We start from the raw sequence: 19,325 nt of genomic DNA on the forward strand, positions 1-19,325 counted from the left end.
TTGTGTGGTTGTGTGGCAGATGTGTTTGGATAGCATGCGCACCCAAAAACTCGTAAATGGTCATATGTGGGATGACGCAAGTACAGGGCAAATGTCGGGGTGTAAAAGTTTAGACGTTTTGTGGGCAAAATGTTGTGTAAATAGGTTGCGGTGTGGAGTGCTTCGACCCAAAAAATAGGTGGTAAGTTGGCATGAATGAGTAGAGAACGGATGATGTCGTTTAGGCGACGAATCATACGCTCTGCTCGGCCGTTTTGTGAAGATGTTTGTGGGCAAGAAAATCTAAAAAGTAAACCATGTTGATTGGCAAATGTTTTGAAAGCATGGTTATCGAATTCACCCCCGAGGTCACATTGGAATGTTTTGATGTTTCTGTTAAATTGGGTAGCAATTAAGCGGTGAAATTTAGTGAAAGTCGGGAAAGTTTCAGATTTGAATTTCAATGGATAAACCCAAATAAAATGTGAGAAATTATCAATTAGAACCATGTAATATTTATACCCACTTTTACTAGTTACCGGTGATGTCCGTAAGTCACAATGAACAATGTCAAAAGGTGAAAAGGTAAAAGAATTGGAAGCAAAAAAAGGAAGTCGTTTACTATTAGATAATTGACATGAATGACAAAAAAACTTGTCTTTATTACATGGAAAATTGAAAGTACGACTAAGAACATCCAAAACTTGAGCACCAGGGTGACCAAAGCGCTCGTGCCAAGGCAAAGACGTAGTGGTAATGAAACAAGCTGCTGGTGGAAGCTGGGGAGCAGTGAATGGGTAGAGATCCCCGATGCTATTATGGCGCGAAAGAATTCGTCCAGTTGTTAGGTCCTTCAAAGAAAAACCAAACGGGTCAAATTCCACAGAGAGGTTATTATCTCGAGTAAAACGTCTAACAGATATAAGGTTTTTAATGATTTTAGGGCTGTAAAGGATGCCGGGCAAGATGTATGTGCGGTCAAAAACGGTGTGAAAACCTGTCCCAGATCCATATATTGGTAAACATTGACCATTGCCCACCAAAATTTTACTACTAACAGGAGAAGATAAAGGTTGTTGAATCATACCTTGGTCCTGAGTGACGTGTCGTTCAGCGCCTGTATCCATGAACCTAGTGGGGTCTGGTTGCTGTAACTGCATTGTTGTAAAGGCTGCCTGGAGATCGGTGGGGCATAAAGCATTGTACCCGGTTGGCTGTTGAACTTGAGGAGCTGTTGGAGTGAACTGAGACTGATCAGGCTGCTGGTACATGAAGTTAACCTGTGGAGATGATGGTTGTCTTTGCTGACCGGGAAGAGGACCCCACGAAGGCTAAGTTGGGTACGGGCAGGGAGGCGTATTCCACCATGCCCATTGAGGGTATCCTGCTGTTTGGTAAGACCAAGGGCTGTTGATAGGCTGCTGAAAACGTTCACCCCCACGCCCGCGACCTCCGCGACCTCGGTAACCTTGCCTTCGTCCCCTTCCTTGACCTCGTTGGTAACCTGAAGGTGGCAAGTTAGGGTGCTGGGAAGGTTGAGAAGGTGGTGGCTGGGTGGAAGGCGGTTGTTGAGTGTTTTGGGCTTGAGGGGTGATAAGGACCGATGAAGGGCTTTGGCGAGCAGCTTGGCGTATGACCTCATCTTTGAGCATAGTTTGAGCTAGATCCCAGTCAGCGTTCTGTGAATTAATAAGAGAGGCAGTTGAGTCAAATTCTGCGGGTAAACCACGTACCAATTATAACACAAGGCGAGACTCGTTCACGAGCTGATCAACGTCTCCGAGTTGATTAGCAAGATCTTGCAGTTGTTGGCAGTAATCGTCAAGAGAAGAGCATGCCGACAGTGTAAGGTTGACAAATTTTGTTTCCAGGGCAGCCGCTCGTGCTTTCTTGTTGCTTAAGAAAATCTTCTCAATCTTGACCCAAGCATCCCGTGCTGTTGAGTCGGTTTCCAAGACCCGAACCAGAAGATTATCTGATATCGTGCTATAAATCCACTGCAAAACCAGGGCATCAATTTCTTTCCAGGATGCATAATCGGCTGATGTCTCAGGTGGAGGTTCGGTTTCATCAAGATGATCACTGACCTTATAGGCCACGGCATGGAGCTTGAAGAGTTTAATCCAGGATGAATAGGTCACCTTGGAGCCGTCGAGGGTCCGAATCTTTGTTTGAATGTTCGTGACCGAGTATGCTGGGTGAAGAGGGACAGGTTTCTGAGAGGGTTCTGCTGCCATGGGATCAGCAGTGAAACAGAAAAGAAAAGAAAAGAGAGAAGAAAAAAATCGGAGGTTTGTGATCTAGGGTTTCAGAACCGAAGCTCTGATACCATAAAAGCGTTTGTATTATAATAATTCCTTGTCGTCTCATTGATATACAAAGGCCCTTTAAATAGGCACCATACAACCGAAATTTAGGAATAGATATACAGCAAATATGGAAAAGATAAACCAAGCAATAATTAAGCAACTAATTCACATAAATCTATTCCTATAATAATAGTGGCATTATTATCGGCTAAGACAAACTACCACACCTTTATATATGTGAGTATATGACTAGAAAACATACTAGTCTTAAATCCAACACTACCAATCACCAAGTTTATGTAACTACTGTCCAAGTGTCCAGCATTTAATTTCTTCTTAAACTAATCTTTATTTGTGTTTTTTTCTCCTTCGAATGGTGATATTAAATTTGTTTCTTTATTACTTCTTTTTAGTTAAATTAATTGAATTAATATACTTATATATTTGTAATTATATTATATATATATAAATACTTTTCAAGTGTATGTACATGCATTTTAATAAACTATTTTTGTTTTTGTTTTTTTTTTCAGTTTTATTTTGCATAAAGACTTAAAAATTTTAGTTAATGGCTTTATAAAAGACCCCCAAATTAGTTTTGCTTAAAGTCTCCAAATATGTTAAGTCGGCCTTGTTACTCTCTTCTTTCTATGGATATATATCTAATAAAAGTTGTAAAGTTAGGCTTATTTGGCTAGACTGGATTACAATATTTCCACTTTTACTTATTTGTATGTTTAACTATTTAAACTAGCATCTTGTTAGTTGTTTTGATACAAAAATTGTTTAATTAAAAAAAAGCCTAAAGTTGCCGAATTATAATAAAAGTTCGATCAAAAGTATAGATATTTTTACCCCAATGTCCAAAAAAGAGCAATTGATTTTTTTTTTCAATACAAGATAACCTTAATTTCATAACAAAATGACTCACATTCTCATCTCATACAAAAGCTAGGGACATTTATAAAAAGAGGAGCCAATTAAGAAATGGAGGTCAAATCTGCAACCGTCACTTTCTCTAATTTGTTTGGTGGATCTAGATGTTGCAATGTTGCATAATATAATCTTTCAACTCGTTAGTTAATTGAATTTTTAGAAAATTTTTATAAACTCCTCTCTTAGTTAGCTTGTAGCTTGAAACTGAAATGTGACTATATCCATTGTTATAAAATTAATGTACCCTCTACTAAAAAAAATAAATTAAATTTGATTTTCTCTTTTTAACCATTTGTCCATTACATGCAATAATGAAGATTTTGGAATGGGATGCTTTTTATTTTTAACCACACAATCTAAAAATATATGCGCAACCTCTACTCACTCAATATATAACTAGACCATGTAATCTCCTCACTTGAGCTTCGTGTCCTATAACTACAGGCTTGATTTGATTTATCTCCATGAAAGCAAGAAACACGTTGGCCCTTGTTAATTTATTCGTGTTGGTTTCAATGTATTTTACTATTTTAGCTGATTGTTCATCATCAATCGATCACCAAGAGTCCAAACATTATATATTGCAATGAAGTTTTTTAATTTAAGTCATATTTCTGAAAGCACTCCTAGTAGGAGTAGAGTGTATTGGGAATGTATTCACTTGAATACTATTAGGAGGGGGTGTATTGAGAGAAATTGTGGAGGTGATCATGGCCTCTTTAGGATTTTTTTTATTCCTTCTCTCACAAACATAGTATTTATTAATTTAAATATTGGGTGTTGGAATGTATGTATGGTATGCATTGAGTGTGAATTGAGGAAGAATGTTTGGGAAGAGGCTTTGCTGAGTTTTTGACGTTAATGTGACAGTGTATTTGACGTATTGTAGAACCTTTGGGGGTGCTTTTATTGTAATTAGTTACAAGTATTTAGAGAAAGGATGACCATTAAGTGGCTAATTAAGGATTCTAGCATCGTATATATGTAATATGTCATGCTAAATATTTGTAATGAAAATGGATTGGTACGTGGCCCATTCGTAACGTTTTAGACCTTGAAAAAAATCCACCCGAGTTCGATAGTTCTGGGTCTCATTCTAGACATGCGTGGTTCGATCTTCGCATACTGCCCAACTTTTTTTCCTCTTAAATATATCTACTTCTCTTTCAGATTAATTATCTTTACATCAATTAACCACATCATTTGTCGCCACCACCATCACCACCACCAGTCAACGACACCACCACACCGCTATTGCCGTTGTATTGCACGAATATCATGCTATTTTAATTATATATTTCAATTAATTCTAATCTTTAGATATATGATTTGCATCTATTTAAATTCTTTTATTACTTTTTTTCGGTGGTAAACTATTAGACTCCACACAATATCCGCACATACTTGCAAGTTGGTCACGTAATCACTTGAGAACCAGGATCAAAACCTTCGGATCGGTCATTTAATATTTTGGCATTTTTACCCTTGGAGTTTGCTTTTCCATTTTTCACTTTTATTTTCATTTTCATAGATGACGAATTTATTTTACTTCTTATTAAACTTTTTTTGAACAGAAATAAAATTATATTAACTAAATGATAAAGTTGACTACAAGGTGCTAGTGATCAATTACAACATTCCAGAAATACAACAATTACACAATCTAAATTCATCTTGAAACTTTAACTGCAAAGGTTGTAAAAGGGTTGAAAAAAACCTCTCGCCAATAACGGGAAACCAAGACAAGAGAAAAACCCATCAACGAAGGCCAAACCATCGGTTTTTCACTTCATGATGTTTTTGATGCCACCCCATACGATTAGTTTCGAGGTCAAATAAATACATGAAAAACTGAGTTACTTCACCATTGGTTTCTTGATCCATTCTTTCCATGTCAAAGTGTTCTTCCCATCTCGATTTGCTATCCAAAGATATGTATAAGAAACAATATCATTAAAGATATCCAAACTTTTTTCTTTACTATCGTTGTGGACTTTATTGTTTCGAGCTTTCCGCATACTCCACCACCACACAAATATACCGCTTCAAGTCTTTTATTGATACCCTTCGAAAGCTTCAGTTTATCACACCAATTAATGATGTAAAACTCCTTATTAAACTACCTTAAATAATCTTAAACTAACGCATATCAATGCATTGGACAGCTTTTTTTTTTTTTTTTTTAATTTATCAACTATCCTATTGCAAAGCACAAATATCATAACTCTTGTCACTCTATTAAAACTTATATTCAGAATCCCAACAGATATTAGATAAATGATAAAATGAACATATAGCTGTTAATACGTGATCCTCTTCAGTCACATTCATTCAACTTGTGATATAATATCTGAATAGGTCCTACAAGTGAAGAATACTTTAAACATAAGAGAAACGAGAGAGTTCATAGGTTCGTATGTATCCATAGTATCAAACAAACAACCAATTAAAAAATTATAAATTTTGTAATGATACTTTAATGACGTGGAAAAGGTTCAACTTGGGCAAGATATTTGTATTTTTATATTAATTTAAAATATCTTGGATCATAAAATAGACATTAGTTAATGTCTAATACGAGTATAAAAATGACAACTCGGCAAAAGAAAAGTGTTGCATTATCTTTATTCAAATGTTTTCCATTTTGTCCCCTTGTACGAGAGGAGATGTCCCGTGTTAGATTTTACTTTTCATTTTCATTGATGAGTTTGTATTAGTCACAAATATTTAACTATGATATAGTGTATTGAGAAAAAACCAACACGGGAATTGAAATACTATACAATTTTGATAGATAAACTGAAAAAATCTTGACCTAATTAATAAAACTTTCTTGTTAAGTTTCATGTTACAAGTTTAATGTGTTATAAAGTTCAATTAAAATATATTTAGTTAAGTTGTCCAAGTTACGAGTTTAATGTCTCAAAGAGTGTGGTCGTGTGGAACTGTGGATACTGGATTCCACAGCCACTGCACAAATCTTGTCAGTTTTTTAGGTTGGTGTCCAAAATCTAGGTTAGTAGGTCTTGAAATTAGTGTAACTTGACCAGCAATTGTGGGTGACAAGTCCAATTTCACTCCTATTGAAAAAAAAAACCCCTAAGCTATGCATCTACACATAGTTGTCAAACTCGTACGAGTCACGAGTCGAGTCAAAACAAAGGGTAAACGAGAACGAGGTGACTTGATGTGATGACTCGCTTTACTCCAGGCTTGTAACATGACTCGTGTTGTGGTGTGAGTCGGTCCGAGTCATGTTTCGAGTCACGAGTCACAAAATAATTTTTAATTTTTTTTAAAACATAACTCTATTATATGCTTTTAAATGTGATTTTATTTTAATAGTATCTTCTATTTTTAGCTTAATACATTAACACATTACAATATGTCTACAATAAATACTTGCACATAATTATAAAAATACCACATTTTCAAATATCCCGACTCTTACGATTCGAGTCACGAGTCGAAAAATCATATTTCGAGTCGAGTCGAGATTTACGAGTCGACAACTATGAATTTACATCTATATCTATATATATTATTTCATTAACCATCTACACTGTGTCTTAAAAATGAAGAATAAATATAAAAATGAGATAACGAGTGTTTATACAATTTTTCGAAATCAATGTTAGACAATATAACTTTCATATTTAAACCATACGAAAAAGTGATTTTATCTCACATTATGAAAAAAAAAATTATTAAAAGTTTTTCCCTATAGTTAAACTTTTTTTTTTATTATTATTAAAACACATATCAAATTATTAAAAAATAAATAAATAATATGATATAATTAAAAAACTATTAAAAAATAAATAACATGAATTAATACCATTACAAAAAGTTTCTTTTATATTAAAATAACGGCTGGGTGTATCAGCTGCTATTCAGCTCGGCTTGATTGGTGTTTGAGATATACTTCCCTCTTTCCCCATCTTTGGTCACCTCCACTCTCTCACCATCAATCAAATTATACAATACAATTATACATATACATATATAATATGTATGTATATGTGTAAGTAACAGGGCATCATGGACCTCAATACACTTTAGTATGGTCACACACACCACCACCGCCACATATATATTTAATGTCTATCCTCCCCCCCGTCTTCTTCTACTTCCATTCGTACGACTTATGATTCACTTTCAACGGAATAATAACATTTATTAATCATATATATATATATACTACCACCCTTCATAATTCATTTTCAATTTTCTCTGTAATTCTCATCATCAATTTCACTTGTAAGTTTTTCATTTTAATTTTTATTTCTATCACTAATAATAGTTGTTTGTATCAATATATTATAACATTTCTGCATATATATGTATATATATATATATAATTGTAATTTATATTTGATTATATAATTATGTGTAGATTTTACTTTTATGCATTCTGTTTTGAGATAGCTTATTTAAAAATTTTTTATTCATTTTTTTAAAGTAGGTAAGCGATAACAAATACTCTATCAGAAACTGCTTATTTTTATAATAAGAAATAAGCATCTTTCAATTAGTACTTATTTTTTTTGAATCAGATATATTAGAAAAAGTCTGTTGGTGAAGGTGGGTCAGTTAGTTAGTTAGGCTATAATCCGAGTCGGCCGCTAGTTGAGCTTGATTTACTAAGGAAGTGAGTTGTAGTTTGTGAAAATCGAGTTTTAGGAACTAGATTTTGTTAATGAAATGTTTAGGGCAAATGAACTGAGTTGGATCAAATGTAGTATGGATTCCGATGTCTAGAGGTGGTAGCGTAATTTAATCGTTTAAAGCTAAAATGGTAAATGATTTGCTCTTTAGATTTCAATAGCCGGGTCGTAATATGTGGAAAAAAAGGGAGCTACTTTGTAACCATATTTGCTAGATTTCGGTTGATGGCATTTTGTTCTATGATTAACTTTTTTCTTTTTGCTGAATATTTCGATAATTAAGGTGGATAAGGTCTGAATTGGGCTGTCCTAAAGTTACTTTGCCGAAAAGTCTAGTTAGCTTATTGTCAGACTTGGAGTTGACCTTGGTGATGTTAAGCGAATTCTGATCGTTATGTCTGGGAGTGGAGCAAAAGTGCATGGGAAAGCGGTAGAAATAAGTCCGCACCAATCTGCGTGGTTGACGCATTGGACAGGAACAAGTAGTACACATGATCAGTTAACTCAGCTAAACGATCATGATATTAAGAAACACAAGAGTGGAGTTAAGAAAGCGGCTGATGAATTTGGTTATTCGAAAGGTGTGGATTTGACCATGAGTTTGAAGAAACCAAGTAGTCAGTCATTTCCATTTTTCAAGATTGGTCAAGAACAAGGAGAGAGTAAAGGGCTGCAAAGATTAGGATCTCAAGTTTCTCACAAGAACTTGACGAGTGATTTTAATGTAGAAACCTTGTCGAGAGAATTTCATCGGCAACCTATTGAGGAGGTGAAGTATCACATGTTTTTTGGTGAGAGTAACTACGCCTGCTCACGACCTTCTGATCAGGGAGAGTACAAAGTTGATAACCACACAACTCGTCGACCTGCAAATTTCCAGTACCTGACTTCTGCTTTTGATTCCAAAGATTACTTGCCAGAAAATGAAAAGTCGGAAATGGCCTCGTTTTTAAGACATAACAACACATCCTATTTAAAGACTGGCCCTTCTACGAGCAGCCATCATTCACCATCTTTGGTTGAAGAACAGTACAAGAGAATGCAAAATCATATCGGGATGGGATTATTTCCTCATCAAACTGGTTCTCCTCAAAAAGCCAAACCAGAAACGATGCATCATGGAGAATGCTCATTTCAAAATGTTCCCCATTTTGTTCATGACGTGGAAATGACAAGAATGTGTTCCCCCATAAATTCTGCTGAAATTTTAGCAGGTGGTATTCACAGTTTTTCTAGGACAACACACAGTTTATTGATCACGAAACAGACTGATGTGAAAGTGTATCGAGAAAGCCAGATATATAGGGAGTCCAGGGTATCCACCCATCATAGAGGGGAAGCTCTTCGGGAGCTTAATCACAGCCCTCCAGATTTTGCTCAGGGTCAACAAGGATTGAAGATTCAACTCTTAGACTCGTCGGATGATCATGAATCACATGAAAACACTGAAGATGTAAAAGATGTTCAGAAAAACGAGTTGTCAGCTGTTGAAAATGTAAAATATGTTCAGAAAAATGAGTCGTCAGCTGATACTGACACCATGGACATGGAATCATTCAAAGATAATCGCCTTTCTGGTAATCCTTATGCTGAATTACATTCTTCATGCGAGTTATTTTCATATGATTTGATGATATTGATGTGTGTATTTCGTAGTTGTCCTGCGGATTGTAGTGTTAAATGTTGTATAATTCAGCTACTGTCATCATTTAACTTATATTTCCAATCTGTTGTGACAGGTGTACGTTTGTCACCGCCAAACAAGGTATATCGTTATGGTGCATCCTTTGTACCTTTTCGTTTCTCTCGGTTTTGCTCTGAAGTTTAGGTGTCACCTTGGTAGTTCAATTTTAGCTTAACTATATGTTGTCAGATCAATGGCCATCGTTCAAAAAACAATCAATGGCTACCTTCAAATAAGTTAGGATGCTAAAGTAGTCAACCCAAGGAAACACATCATATGGATTAAAAGTCGTTAAAAATTCATTCAAATACGTACAACCTAGTTATCTCTTGATGAAGAATAAACTCGAATTATTTTTGTTACTATATAATATAGTTTTTTAATTATGTGTGTGGCATTAATTAACTAGGTTTATAACTTTAACACTTTGATAAGAAGTATTTGTGGTCAGCCCAACTCGGCCAAGCTGTGTTAACCAACACTATAAACTATGTGCTGACCCTGTTTGATCTGTTACCTCCCAGCCCATCTACATAATCAATCTCTGTTGTATTTAGAAGTGACGTATTTGACAAAATTACTAATATAGAACTTGCGCATTTATTGTTGAACTAGAACTCACAATAGAATCTAATACCTTATTTCATGCCAACATCATAGGACCTTATGGTGGAGTCAAATAAACCCCCTCTACCTCTGTTTGGTTTATCAGCTGAGAAAGATACACGCAATAAACGAAAGGTAGAATTACCCGATATGAACATAGAGATTTCTGCTCAACCGGCTGCATCAAGCTCAACTGATAATGCCGAACCATGTACATCAAGAACTCAAAGTTTGGACATGAATACGCTTCAGTTCAATCTTGACCGTACAGGTAAATCAAACTCTAATGAATGTTCTAACAGTAACCTGGGTTCAGAACCAGGAAGCAGATGGATCAAACGTCTCAAGCTAAATGCTTCAAGTTCTCATGCTCTTGGCACTAAATTCTCAAAAATGGCCGAGCCATCGTCTCAGGGTAAGCTCAACAAATTATTTTATGGAGTTTTGGATAAGCGTCATGGTAAAAGGTCCGAATCTTTAATGGGTGAATCCCACCATAAGAGATCAGAAATCCAGATAGGTGAATGTACCGGGAAAGGTGATTCATCTTCAGTAGAGACAAAACAGGAATGTAAAGAGATAACACTTTCGAATTCTTGGATCCAAAGGTGGAGTCATAACCAAAATAGGAAGAATCCTGATACTGTGGAAACTTGCAAACAGGAGAATTCTAAATTAGCAACCGATGAGCTTCAGAAAAAGCAATTTCCAAGCATTGCGGCAATGGCACTAATGGGAAAGGCTATGACTGGTTTCCAACAGTGTAAATTCCAGAAAAGGGAATCATTTGTTGTTTGGAATGCCAAGACTTTTGAAGACTTGTGATGAAGGTACCACAAATTCAGTTTTGTTTTGGATTGGTTTGCCAAATCAAGAATTTATCTGTTATCTATCTACCCTATTATTAGTTTTAACTCTTGCTTGTATCTATCTATCTATCCCTAAGATAACTTGATTTTGGCTTTGAATAGTGTGTGCATGCTGCTTCTATGAAATAACCAGCTCTTTGTTTTTTTGCTATATAACTGTTTATATTTTGACACTCAAACTGACTGCTAATAGTTTATTTTAGCAAAAATGAACAAGATTTTTATCAAAAAAACTATAACTGTGTCATTTTACGTAAAACTATAAATATGGTACTATTGTTTATTCAGGGGCTGAACGAACAGTTGACACACAAATGCAGCTGTTAACTCGAGCTTCATGTATGAACTCGGTGTTGAAGTGTGAATGTGAGATGTGTGAATTCAAGATGTTCATATATTGCAACTTAGTGTCTAGTTATTGTTAAGCTATAACTCTATTTTATTTGTGACATTTATCATAAAAAAAAAGTAAAGAATGTATAACTCTGTTATTATATACAAGTATTAATATGTTACCATCGATGATCCAAATAACTAATTTTTTAGTAGTGAATTTGAAATAAATATAGTAACCCTGTTCACCTATTGCATTTCCATTAGGAAGGTAATGTTAGAATATGAACACCTAAACAAACATAATCACGAGTATGCGCAACAGAAGAAATCGAAACATATATGCAATCAAATTAATTAACAAAGATTAGAATTGAGCCGTGTACCTTATGCAAGATCCAATAAAGAAAATAATAATAAGATTATTATTAATGCTTAGGGTTTAAGGCAAAACCTCTCTACGATCGCACACTAGACACCCCGAATAACGTATGCTAGTACTCGATCACAAACCAAACAAACCTTTTGCTTTAACCTTCAACTTCAAAGTCGAAACCCCTCTTAGAAGAAGGAATTTCGGCCACTTCAAAGCAAGGAAGAAAAAGAAGAGAATTTGCTTATGTGAAAAAGTATGTCTAACAACCAAAACCTAGAATTAAGCTCTCTATATATAAGGGTTAATTAGGTTAAACAATCTTGGAAAACAAGTTAGACAAAGGCTTACAAGGCCTTTGTCATGGCCGGCCCCTTTAGTTTTAGGGCCCAAATCCATTTTCCAAGTTTCACATATTAATCCTCCTTTTTTAACTAATTAAATATAATTAACCTTTTAATTATGTTTAATTAATTATTTCGTGATCAAACTAATTAATATATTACTTTAATATATCAATTAATATTATCGAGTTACCGTGTCATTTCGTGTGACCCCATAGGCTTAAATTATTCCCGGACATGCGATTTATAATAAAATGATCACACTCCAACAGGTAATCCTACACAAACACTAATTAACCATACACAACAATTATAATTAGCTAGACTATTTTACCCTTACATCTATTTTAATATTTGACCCTTCTAATTTTTCCTAATATATTGTTAAATGTTAAGGGAAAATTAAGAGGGTCAAATATTAAAATTAGATGTAAGGGTAAAATAGAGTAGCTAACTATAATTGTTGTGTATGATCGATTAGTGTTGTATAGGAATCACCTTCCTTTCCGTTACAAAAGATAATAACATTGCCTTTCTGTTGTCGTGGCTCTGCTTATCAAATTTTGGTAGAAAATAACCAAAACAACTATTATTATGTATATATATGTACGATACTACTGTATATAAATGATTTGGCATGTGTCTTAAAATCTAAAATTTTTCAAGAACACATTACTTTTAAATAACCTATAACAAAATAAAGTTTTTTAGTCAAATTTATTGTTAAAATTTATTTTACATCACAATTGATGCAGTTAGCACATCCGGCTTCACACCCTTAGTTTCAAACTGTAGAACTTTACGCATTACGTGGGTATACTTCTAGTGTATATATGTGTATATATGCGCATAAGGGATTCTGTTATTGCAATATGTCGGATTGGTAAAAACTTATATGGAAAATTTCTATAGAAAATATAAACAAGTGCATGAAAAACTAAAAAACAACAGTTACATTAATAATACTTTTGGTCAATCTTCTGAATAGTTTTCAAAGCAAAACATGACAGGAATTAGCCCATGTTTCCTTATTCTTTTAAGCAAATGCAACCATATCTAAACATGTGAACATGTAAACAAAATGCAAGACTAATCAAAAGATGCAGGAACTACACACGTGCAATTGGAAATAACTTAATCACTGAAATGGGCCGGCCTTTTGATAGTGCATTTGGGCCTTTCTTCATGGGCTGTGTTTGACTTATTACGTTTCTGTAAAAATGCTCCAATAAGGTGCGAACTTGGATATTGACGTGCTGACGTGGCTGACACATGGCGAAACAAAACCATTCAGGTACTCATCTACGGTAGTGTACTTAACATCCGGATAAAGAGCAGAAGCTTCCACCCCGAATGATGGTATTATCACAAAGTTTGTTTGATCTCCCTTAACAAATATGGAGTGATAGAGTGATAACATCATATCGGTTGGGAACGGAGACTCTGCAGGTTAAACAACAAATAGTAATGTTCTGTAATCATGGATTATAAGGAAAAGGGATATATTTTATTTATTTTTTTGATGTTGAAAAATATTTACTATACCTTGTAAGCTCTTCATAATTTGGTCTTCACTAACATAAACCTTTTTCAAGGTTTTGCCTATCTTCTTCTCCCACAACGATACCAACTCGGTATGTGAGTAAATGTTACCAGGAGGCTTGACGTATACAACTTTGTTCAAGGTTCTTGGGTCATCCACGGTTCTAATAGTGTAGGTTGCAATATCATATTCGTCGTTGAAAACAACTACATTATACAGTAGATGATTAGATATATAGTAGTACAGGAGTATATATATATATTATAACACTTGAATAGTAAGTTTAGACTAAAAAAAAAGAGAAAAATTTAATTACCTTTTGCGTTTCCGTCACCTAAGATAAAGACTTTGTCCCTTGGGGGAGCCGTGACTCCCGGTTGAGATAATGTTGGAAGGAAAAAACCAGACATACAATTCGAAGAAATATATGTATGAGGGATATTTTCAGCCTCAATGGCACGACGAATCTTAGCCTTGGTTGCGAAAGCCGATTTGGCTGGCTCTAAAGCACCATCAGTACAATAATCCACATCATTTCCATACTCGGATGGGTAGAATCTCTTGATATTTTAGATTTTGGAACACATTAGTAAGAGTAAAAGTTAGAAATAAATTAGCTTAATTCATTTAGACAATTAGTATGAAAAATCAAATATGACAAACTGACTTTAAAATTACAAGGATCCTAACATGTACGTACGTCATCATTTTGGTCGTAAACGACCAGAAGGAAAATATTTCGAAATTCACAATGGGTAGTTGGTTCAAAAGGTCATTCAAAATTTTACAATCGTAGAAACTTCAATTCTAGCTTCTATTAAAGTACTATTATTAATTAAATTAATTTAATTTGTTTTCTCATCAGCCTGAAGCAGAAACTAGGCAATCTATACTACCATCCGCACATTTAGAAATTTTAAACTCTAATCAATTAATTACTGTCAAACATGTACCAGGGGCGGAACTATATGGGTGTTAGGGGTAGCCCAGGTTACGGGTCCGCTAAATTCATGTAGTTCAAATTTTTTGAAAAATGATGTAATTTTATATTGGTGTTACGTGTTAGATAAATATGAGATACCGGTTAATTTAAGCAACTTTAAACTTTTGAAACACTTTCCTATAATATAACTTATAAAAACGTATTTATACAACTAAATGATAAAAAAAATAAACTACTAAAAGTGCCAAAAATTCTTAAAATTCATTAGAGATAGCCAAAAATTATTTTAAAAATGCTAAAAATCGTAACTATTTAGTCGTTAACGTTGTTATCGTGACCTTATACCGGTGTAAGGCTAGAGGAAAAAAATTATGTTATGGGTCACTTTTGATTCTGATTCCGCCACTGACATGTACATGAACTCATGAAAGTTATAAGTTATAATTAAGATGACAAGGAATATTATATTGTTTAATTTGTTATAAGCTAATTATCTAAATTTACCATAATCTTGTCGCTCGCGCGCCTATAAAATTTATAACAGATAGAAAATATAATATATATGTCATTTTATAATTACTATAGAGTATATATATTACCTTGACATTACCAGCTTCTTTAATGGCAGCAATGATTCTAACTTGATCCTCGTGATGGTCCTGATCTATCGCTGATATCACCACATCTACTTCCTTTATCGCCTTCACCAAACTCGAGTGGTCATACAAGTCCCCCTACGTACGTACAAAGAATTAATATAAACATACATAATTTAAGAGTTTTCAAGATACTTAAAAAAAAACAATTCTCGAAATAAGGAAAGTCTGTATATTTACAGCAACGGTACTTAATCCCGGGGGATGTATATACATCTTATATATATATATATATATATATATGAGCATGCATGCATGCATGCATATATTACACAAGGAGGCTAGGAATTACTCCTTCCGTCCCATTTTAATTGTCCTATTTTGACTGGTCAAGTCTTATCCTTCCGACTTTGACCGTAAATATTTTTGTTTGTGTTATATATTAGTTGATGAAAGTTATATTAATGAAAAGTACATTTATAAACTCAATCATATCATATATGTTGTATCAAGTGTTATATAACACAAACAAATATATTCACGGTCAAAGTTGAAAGAGTAAGACTCAAAAAGTCAAAATAGGACATTTAATATGGGACGGGGGAGTATATATTAACATAAGATATATTCAAAAAAAAATGTAACGAAATTGGACGTATATATATGATATGAATAATATAAATATAAATATATATATATATTATTAGTACTAAAGTACGTACAGTGATGAGAGTAACGCCTGATTCCTTAAAGGAGTCGATGAGTGACGATTTGGAAGGATTGGTGGTGGGGAGAGTTGATTTTCGGACGAGGATGAAAGTAGGATGACCATGCTTAACACTTGCCTCCACCAAGAATTTTCCCAGGTAGCCTGTGCCTCCAATGATTAAGATCTTGCTTTTTGTTACCGTCATTTTTACTGTAATTTCTTTTTACAAAGATGAATTAAATTTAATTAGGTGATGATGGCAGAATGAATTGAACAAGCTAGCTAGAACAATAGACTTTAACAAACAGCTGGATTTGATTAAGCAAGGATTGTATGCTAACGAGTTTTTATAGGGGATTTGAGGCCCTGGCCGGCTATTCTTTACGGTCAATTTAACGCATTTTTTTATTAACTATGAAAGGGTCAACTAATTAATTTAATGAAGTCTTTAGACGACTACTATTAATTGCTAGCTAGAAGATGAGGGTTGATCAGTAGAGTTTAATTTCTCAAGTCCCAGTCTTGCCGTTACCGAATGGAAAACAGCCACCTATGTTGGATCCTGGGAGTTGGGTCGATCACGGTACCAGGAAATAAGACCGGTACTGGTACCGTGTTTTAAAGATTTTTGGGATTGATACAAGTAGGGATGGTTTTTCGGTAAGGTACTCTACCAAACCGTTTGCTACCAAATTAAGTTGTGGTTTCGCTACTGGTATTTTCGGTACCAATATCGCTTGCAACCAGTTCACATGGAAGTATATTTCAAAGTCAACAAATATAAAGACTAGCTATATATACGTACCTTACAGATAATTTTTCGTTTATTGTATATTCAAGTTTTACTATGACATATGAATGTCTTGTTATAACTTTATATACAAATTTATTTAATATACACATCAAATTAATCGAACTTAATATATATACATGTTAACCATGTTTTATCAATCATTGGTAGATGCAAACTTAATATACAAAATGTCTAAGTACTACGAAAAAGATGTAGATTTTTTTCTTTTACTCGAGTTGTTTAAATATTTGGTGATCATAATAAATTCGTAAGGCTACTAGCTAGGCTAGTGTTGTTGATAAGTTGGAAGGAAACTCAAAGGGGAAAAGAGTGATGTTGCTATCAATGATCGAGGAGTGTATACGAAGGGGCCTGTTTGTGTTGTTTTGGTAAGAATTCTGATGAAATTCGATCTAGAGACAAACCAATTTTGAGTAGGATCTTACCGATGGAATTGTCAATTACTTCATAGCAAATATATGCAAGTAAATTATGAACTAATGTTATCATCATGTTTCAACAATAAATGTTAAAGTTATAAGTTGAAAAGGGATAAAAGTAAATGAGGATTTTAGTCTAGATAAGGTGAAAATGACTCTATGGCCCAAAATTGACAATCGTAACCATATATAGTATAGAAATATATATATTGTGGGCTATAGCTAGAATTTGAAGATGGTATGGTTATGATGTAGCTCACCTCTTTGGTCTTGTATGACCCGAATCGAAATCTGTCATTAAAGATGTCATAATGCTTGAACCGGTCACATATAGAGTCTCGATCTAACTAGTTGGGCACTTGGACCTGACGATTTAACAACATTATTGGTGTTTGAGTATAATAAATTACTCACACTAGGAAGAAATGATTCACATTTTATATATAAACAAAAAATCATGTTTGTACCCCTAGTTAAAATCACGTTCGACAGGGTTTTTTTTTTCTAATCATATAAAGTATAAGTATTAATATTGTCATTTACTAAAGATGAAATAATTAAATTTAATCTAATGGTTCTAAATCACAAATGAAATTCATCCAAAAGTTCCTATTTGTTTAATAATAAATTTAGAACACCTTTATAAACGGTATATAGAATTCTTACGAGTCATTAAGTTTCTTTTCATATAAGTAGATAATCAAGAAGAGTGTTACCTATAGAAAATGAATGTTTTATTGTTAATAATGAATATACATAGATACACATGTTCATTCAAAAAATATTTATGTGATTTTGTAAAGATATAGTTAAAAGGAAAAACAAATTTTGTGATATTTGACATTACATATCTGATCGATCACATGCTTGACTATCTTAAAAATTAGAGTCATTTTAATGGGTAAGTTACTGTTCAAAATACTTTGACAATTAAAAGATATAAAACTATTTATATGTCGGAGTTTGATTATTAAATGAAGAATTATATCCATAAATAGAATTGTAAACTATTGCCTTGAAGGCAATGTTTAGAAAACCATTAACTTTTAGTAACGTCTTTAAGAAAATCTAAAAGCTGCCACCATAACGTCTTTAACTAATACATAGTCTTTTATGTAAAACGGTACTTAAAACGGGGGAATGACTCACATGTGTGTCAGACCACGTGTAATTCTCCTTATAGTTTTTACTATCTATACACCGGCCAAACGCGACGCTTTACATAAAACGTGGCGATAAATGTGACATTTTACATAAAATTGGGCGTTTCGGATATGTTTTTAGGAACAGTTGACGGTGCATCTATAATAGCACACTTAATTAAACAATATATTAAGTTATAACTAATTTATATGTGAGAGTCATAATAATAGTAATAATAAAAAAAAAATAACTAAAATAGAAATAACTAAATAATAACAGTAATAATAATAAAAATAATAATATTTATTATAAAAGTAAAGTAAAGTCATTGGTATATACTAGTAAATAAATGTAAGTTGTTTTTCGTTGTAAATAAATTAATATAAATCCATTAAAAAAAGACGGACAACAAATTTTATGGTACGAAATATACTCTAACTCGAATCTTATTTTAATCTTGAGATATGTATCACCTATTTATATGACATTTAGTTATTATTTAATATACATTGAGCATTATTTAGGGAAAAAAGTATTAATATTAAATATTAAATTAAATTTAAAATATCAAAAATAAGCAAAAATATTATGACATCTTGACAAATAAGTGAAAATCTTATTTGTCATTTAAAAAAGAGTGCAACATAAGCTATTTTATATTCTCTCTTAGTTATATAGAAAGATGCTATTACATAAACTGATAAACATAGCAAATGAGTTGGTTGCCTATTTCTAAGGTCTTAGATCTTGGGGGAATTACCAGAGTTCGAATCTCACTTCCTATATTGTAGGAGTGGATTATTGGTGGTGGGGGGGGGGGTGTTTCGAGAGTTCTGAGCTTCATCCGAGTCAAGCGTAGTTCGAGCTTTACATACTGCCCAGTTGGATATCATGATGATGTCTTAAATGCTAACTATTAACTAATAACTACTAACTTACTGTTAAAAAAAAATGTTATTACATGCATTAAAAAATGTACATTAAATATTAATCCATAGATGGTTATGTTCAATGTACAAGTCATGAATACATAGTAATAACATATTAATACATCTAAT

At 33.5% G+C, this 19,325-nt stretch overlaps 3 protein-coding genes across 3 annotated transcripts; 1 reads left to right on the top strand and 2 right to left on the bottom strand.

Moving 5' to 3' along the window:
- Positions 1–1,310: 1,310 nt before the first annotated feature.
- On the bottom strand, positions 1,311–2,216 carry LOC122601482. The gene is made up of 2 exons (XM_043774238.1): positions 1,743–2,216; positions 1,311–1,658 (listed from the first exon to the last, which is right to left on the bottom strand). Exons 1-2 carry the CDS (start codon positions 2,214–2,216, stop codon positions 1,311–1,313), a joined length of 822 nt encoding a protein of 273 aa, XP_043630173.1.
- Positions 2,217–7,257: 5,041 nt separating this feature from the next.
- Positions 7,258–11,149, top strand: LOC122599512. Its single transcript, XM_043772040.1, has 4 exons — positions 7,258–7,484; positions 8,175–9,468; positions 9,631–9,656; positions 10,236–11,149. The coding sequence occupies exons 2-4, from the start codon at positions 8,286–8,288 to the stop codon at positions 11,004–11,006; spliced, it is 1,980 nt and encodes a 659-aa protein (XP_043627975.1). The 5' UTR covers positions 7,258–7,484; positions 8,175–8,285; the 3' UTR covers positions 11,007–11,149.
- Positions 11,150–13,032: 1,883 nt separating this feature from the next.
- Positions 13,033–16,216, bottom strand: LOC122599380 (isoflavone reductase-like protein). Its single transcript, XM_043771884.1, has 5 exons — positions 15,905–16,216; positions 15,186–15,320; positions 13,960–14,203; positions 13,646–13,849; positions 13,033–13,543 (listed from the first exon to the last, which is right to left on the bottom strand). The coding sequence occupies exons 1-5, from the start codon at positions 16,094–16,096 to the stop codon at positions 13,305–13,307; spliced, it is 1,014 nt and encodes a 337-aa protein (XP_043627819.1). The 5' UTR covers positions 16,097–16,216; the 3' UTR covers positions 13,033–13,304.
- Between the last annotated feature and the right edge of the window lie 3,109 nt (positions 16,217–19,325).

The sequence above is a fragment of the Erigeron canadensis genome, chromosome 5, assembly GCF_010389155.1.
Source record: "Erigeron canadensis isolate Cc75 chromosome 5, C_canadensis_v1, whole genome shotgun sequence".
Taxonomy (NCBI): Eukaryota; Viridiplantae; Streptophyta; class Magnoliopsida; order Asterales; family Asteraceae; genus Erigeron; species Erigeron canadensis.

What these genes read in the sequence shown, in the direction of transcription:
- LOC122599512 (XM_043772040.1), top strand. Translation starts at nt 8,286, where the DNA reads ATGTCTGGGAGTGGAGCAAAAGTGCATGGGAAAGCGGTAGAAATAAGT. An exon ending in CAAAGATAATCGCCTTTCTG is followed by an intron (nt 9,469 to 9,630) that starts GTAATCCTTATG and finishes CTGTTGTGACAG; the next exon opens with GTGTACGTTTGTCACCGCCA. An exon ending in GTTTGTCACCGCCAAACAAG is followed by an intron (nt 9,657 to 10,235) that starts GTATATCGTTAT and finishes CCAACATCATAG; the next exon opens with GACCTTATGGTGGAGTCAAA.
- LOC122601482 (XM_043774238.1), bottom strand. Translation starts at nt 2,216, where the DNA reads ATGGCAGCAGAACCCTCTCAGAAACCTGTCCCTCTTCACCCAGCATAC. An exon ending in TCGGAGACGTTGATCAGCTC is followed by an intron (nt 1,659 to 1,742) that starts GTGAACGAGTCT and finishes ATTAATTCACAG; the next exon opens with AACGCTGACTGGGATCTAGC.
- LOC122599380 (XM_043771884.1), bottom strand. Translation starts at nt 16,096, where the DNA reads ATGACGGTAACAAAAAGCAAGATCTTAATCATTGGAGGCACAGGCTAC. An exon ending in CAGGCGTTACTCTCATCACT is followed by an intron (nt 15,321 to 15,904) that starts GTACGTACTTTA and finishes GTACGTACGTAG; the next exon opens with GGGGACTTGTATGACCACTC. An exon ending in AAGAAGCTGGTAATGTCAAG is followed by an intron (nt 14,204 to 15,185) that starts GTAATATATATA and finishes TAAAATATCAAG; the next exon opens with AGATTCTACCCATCCGAGTA.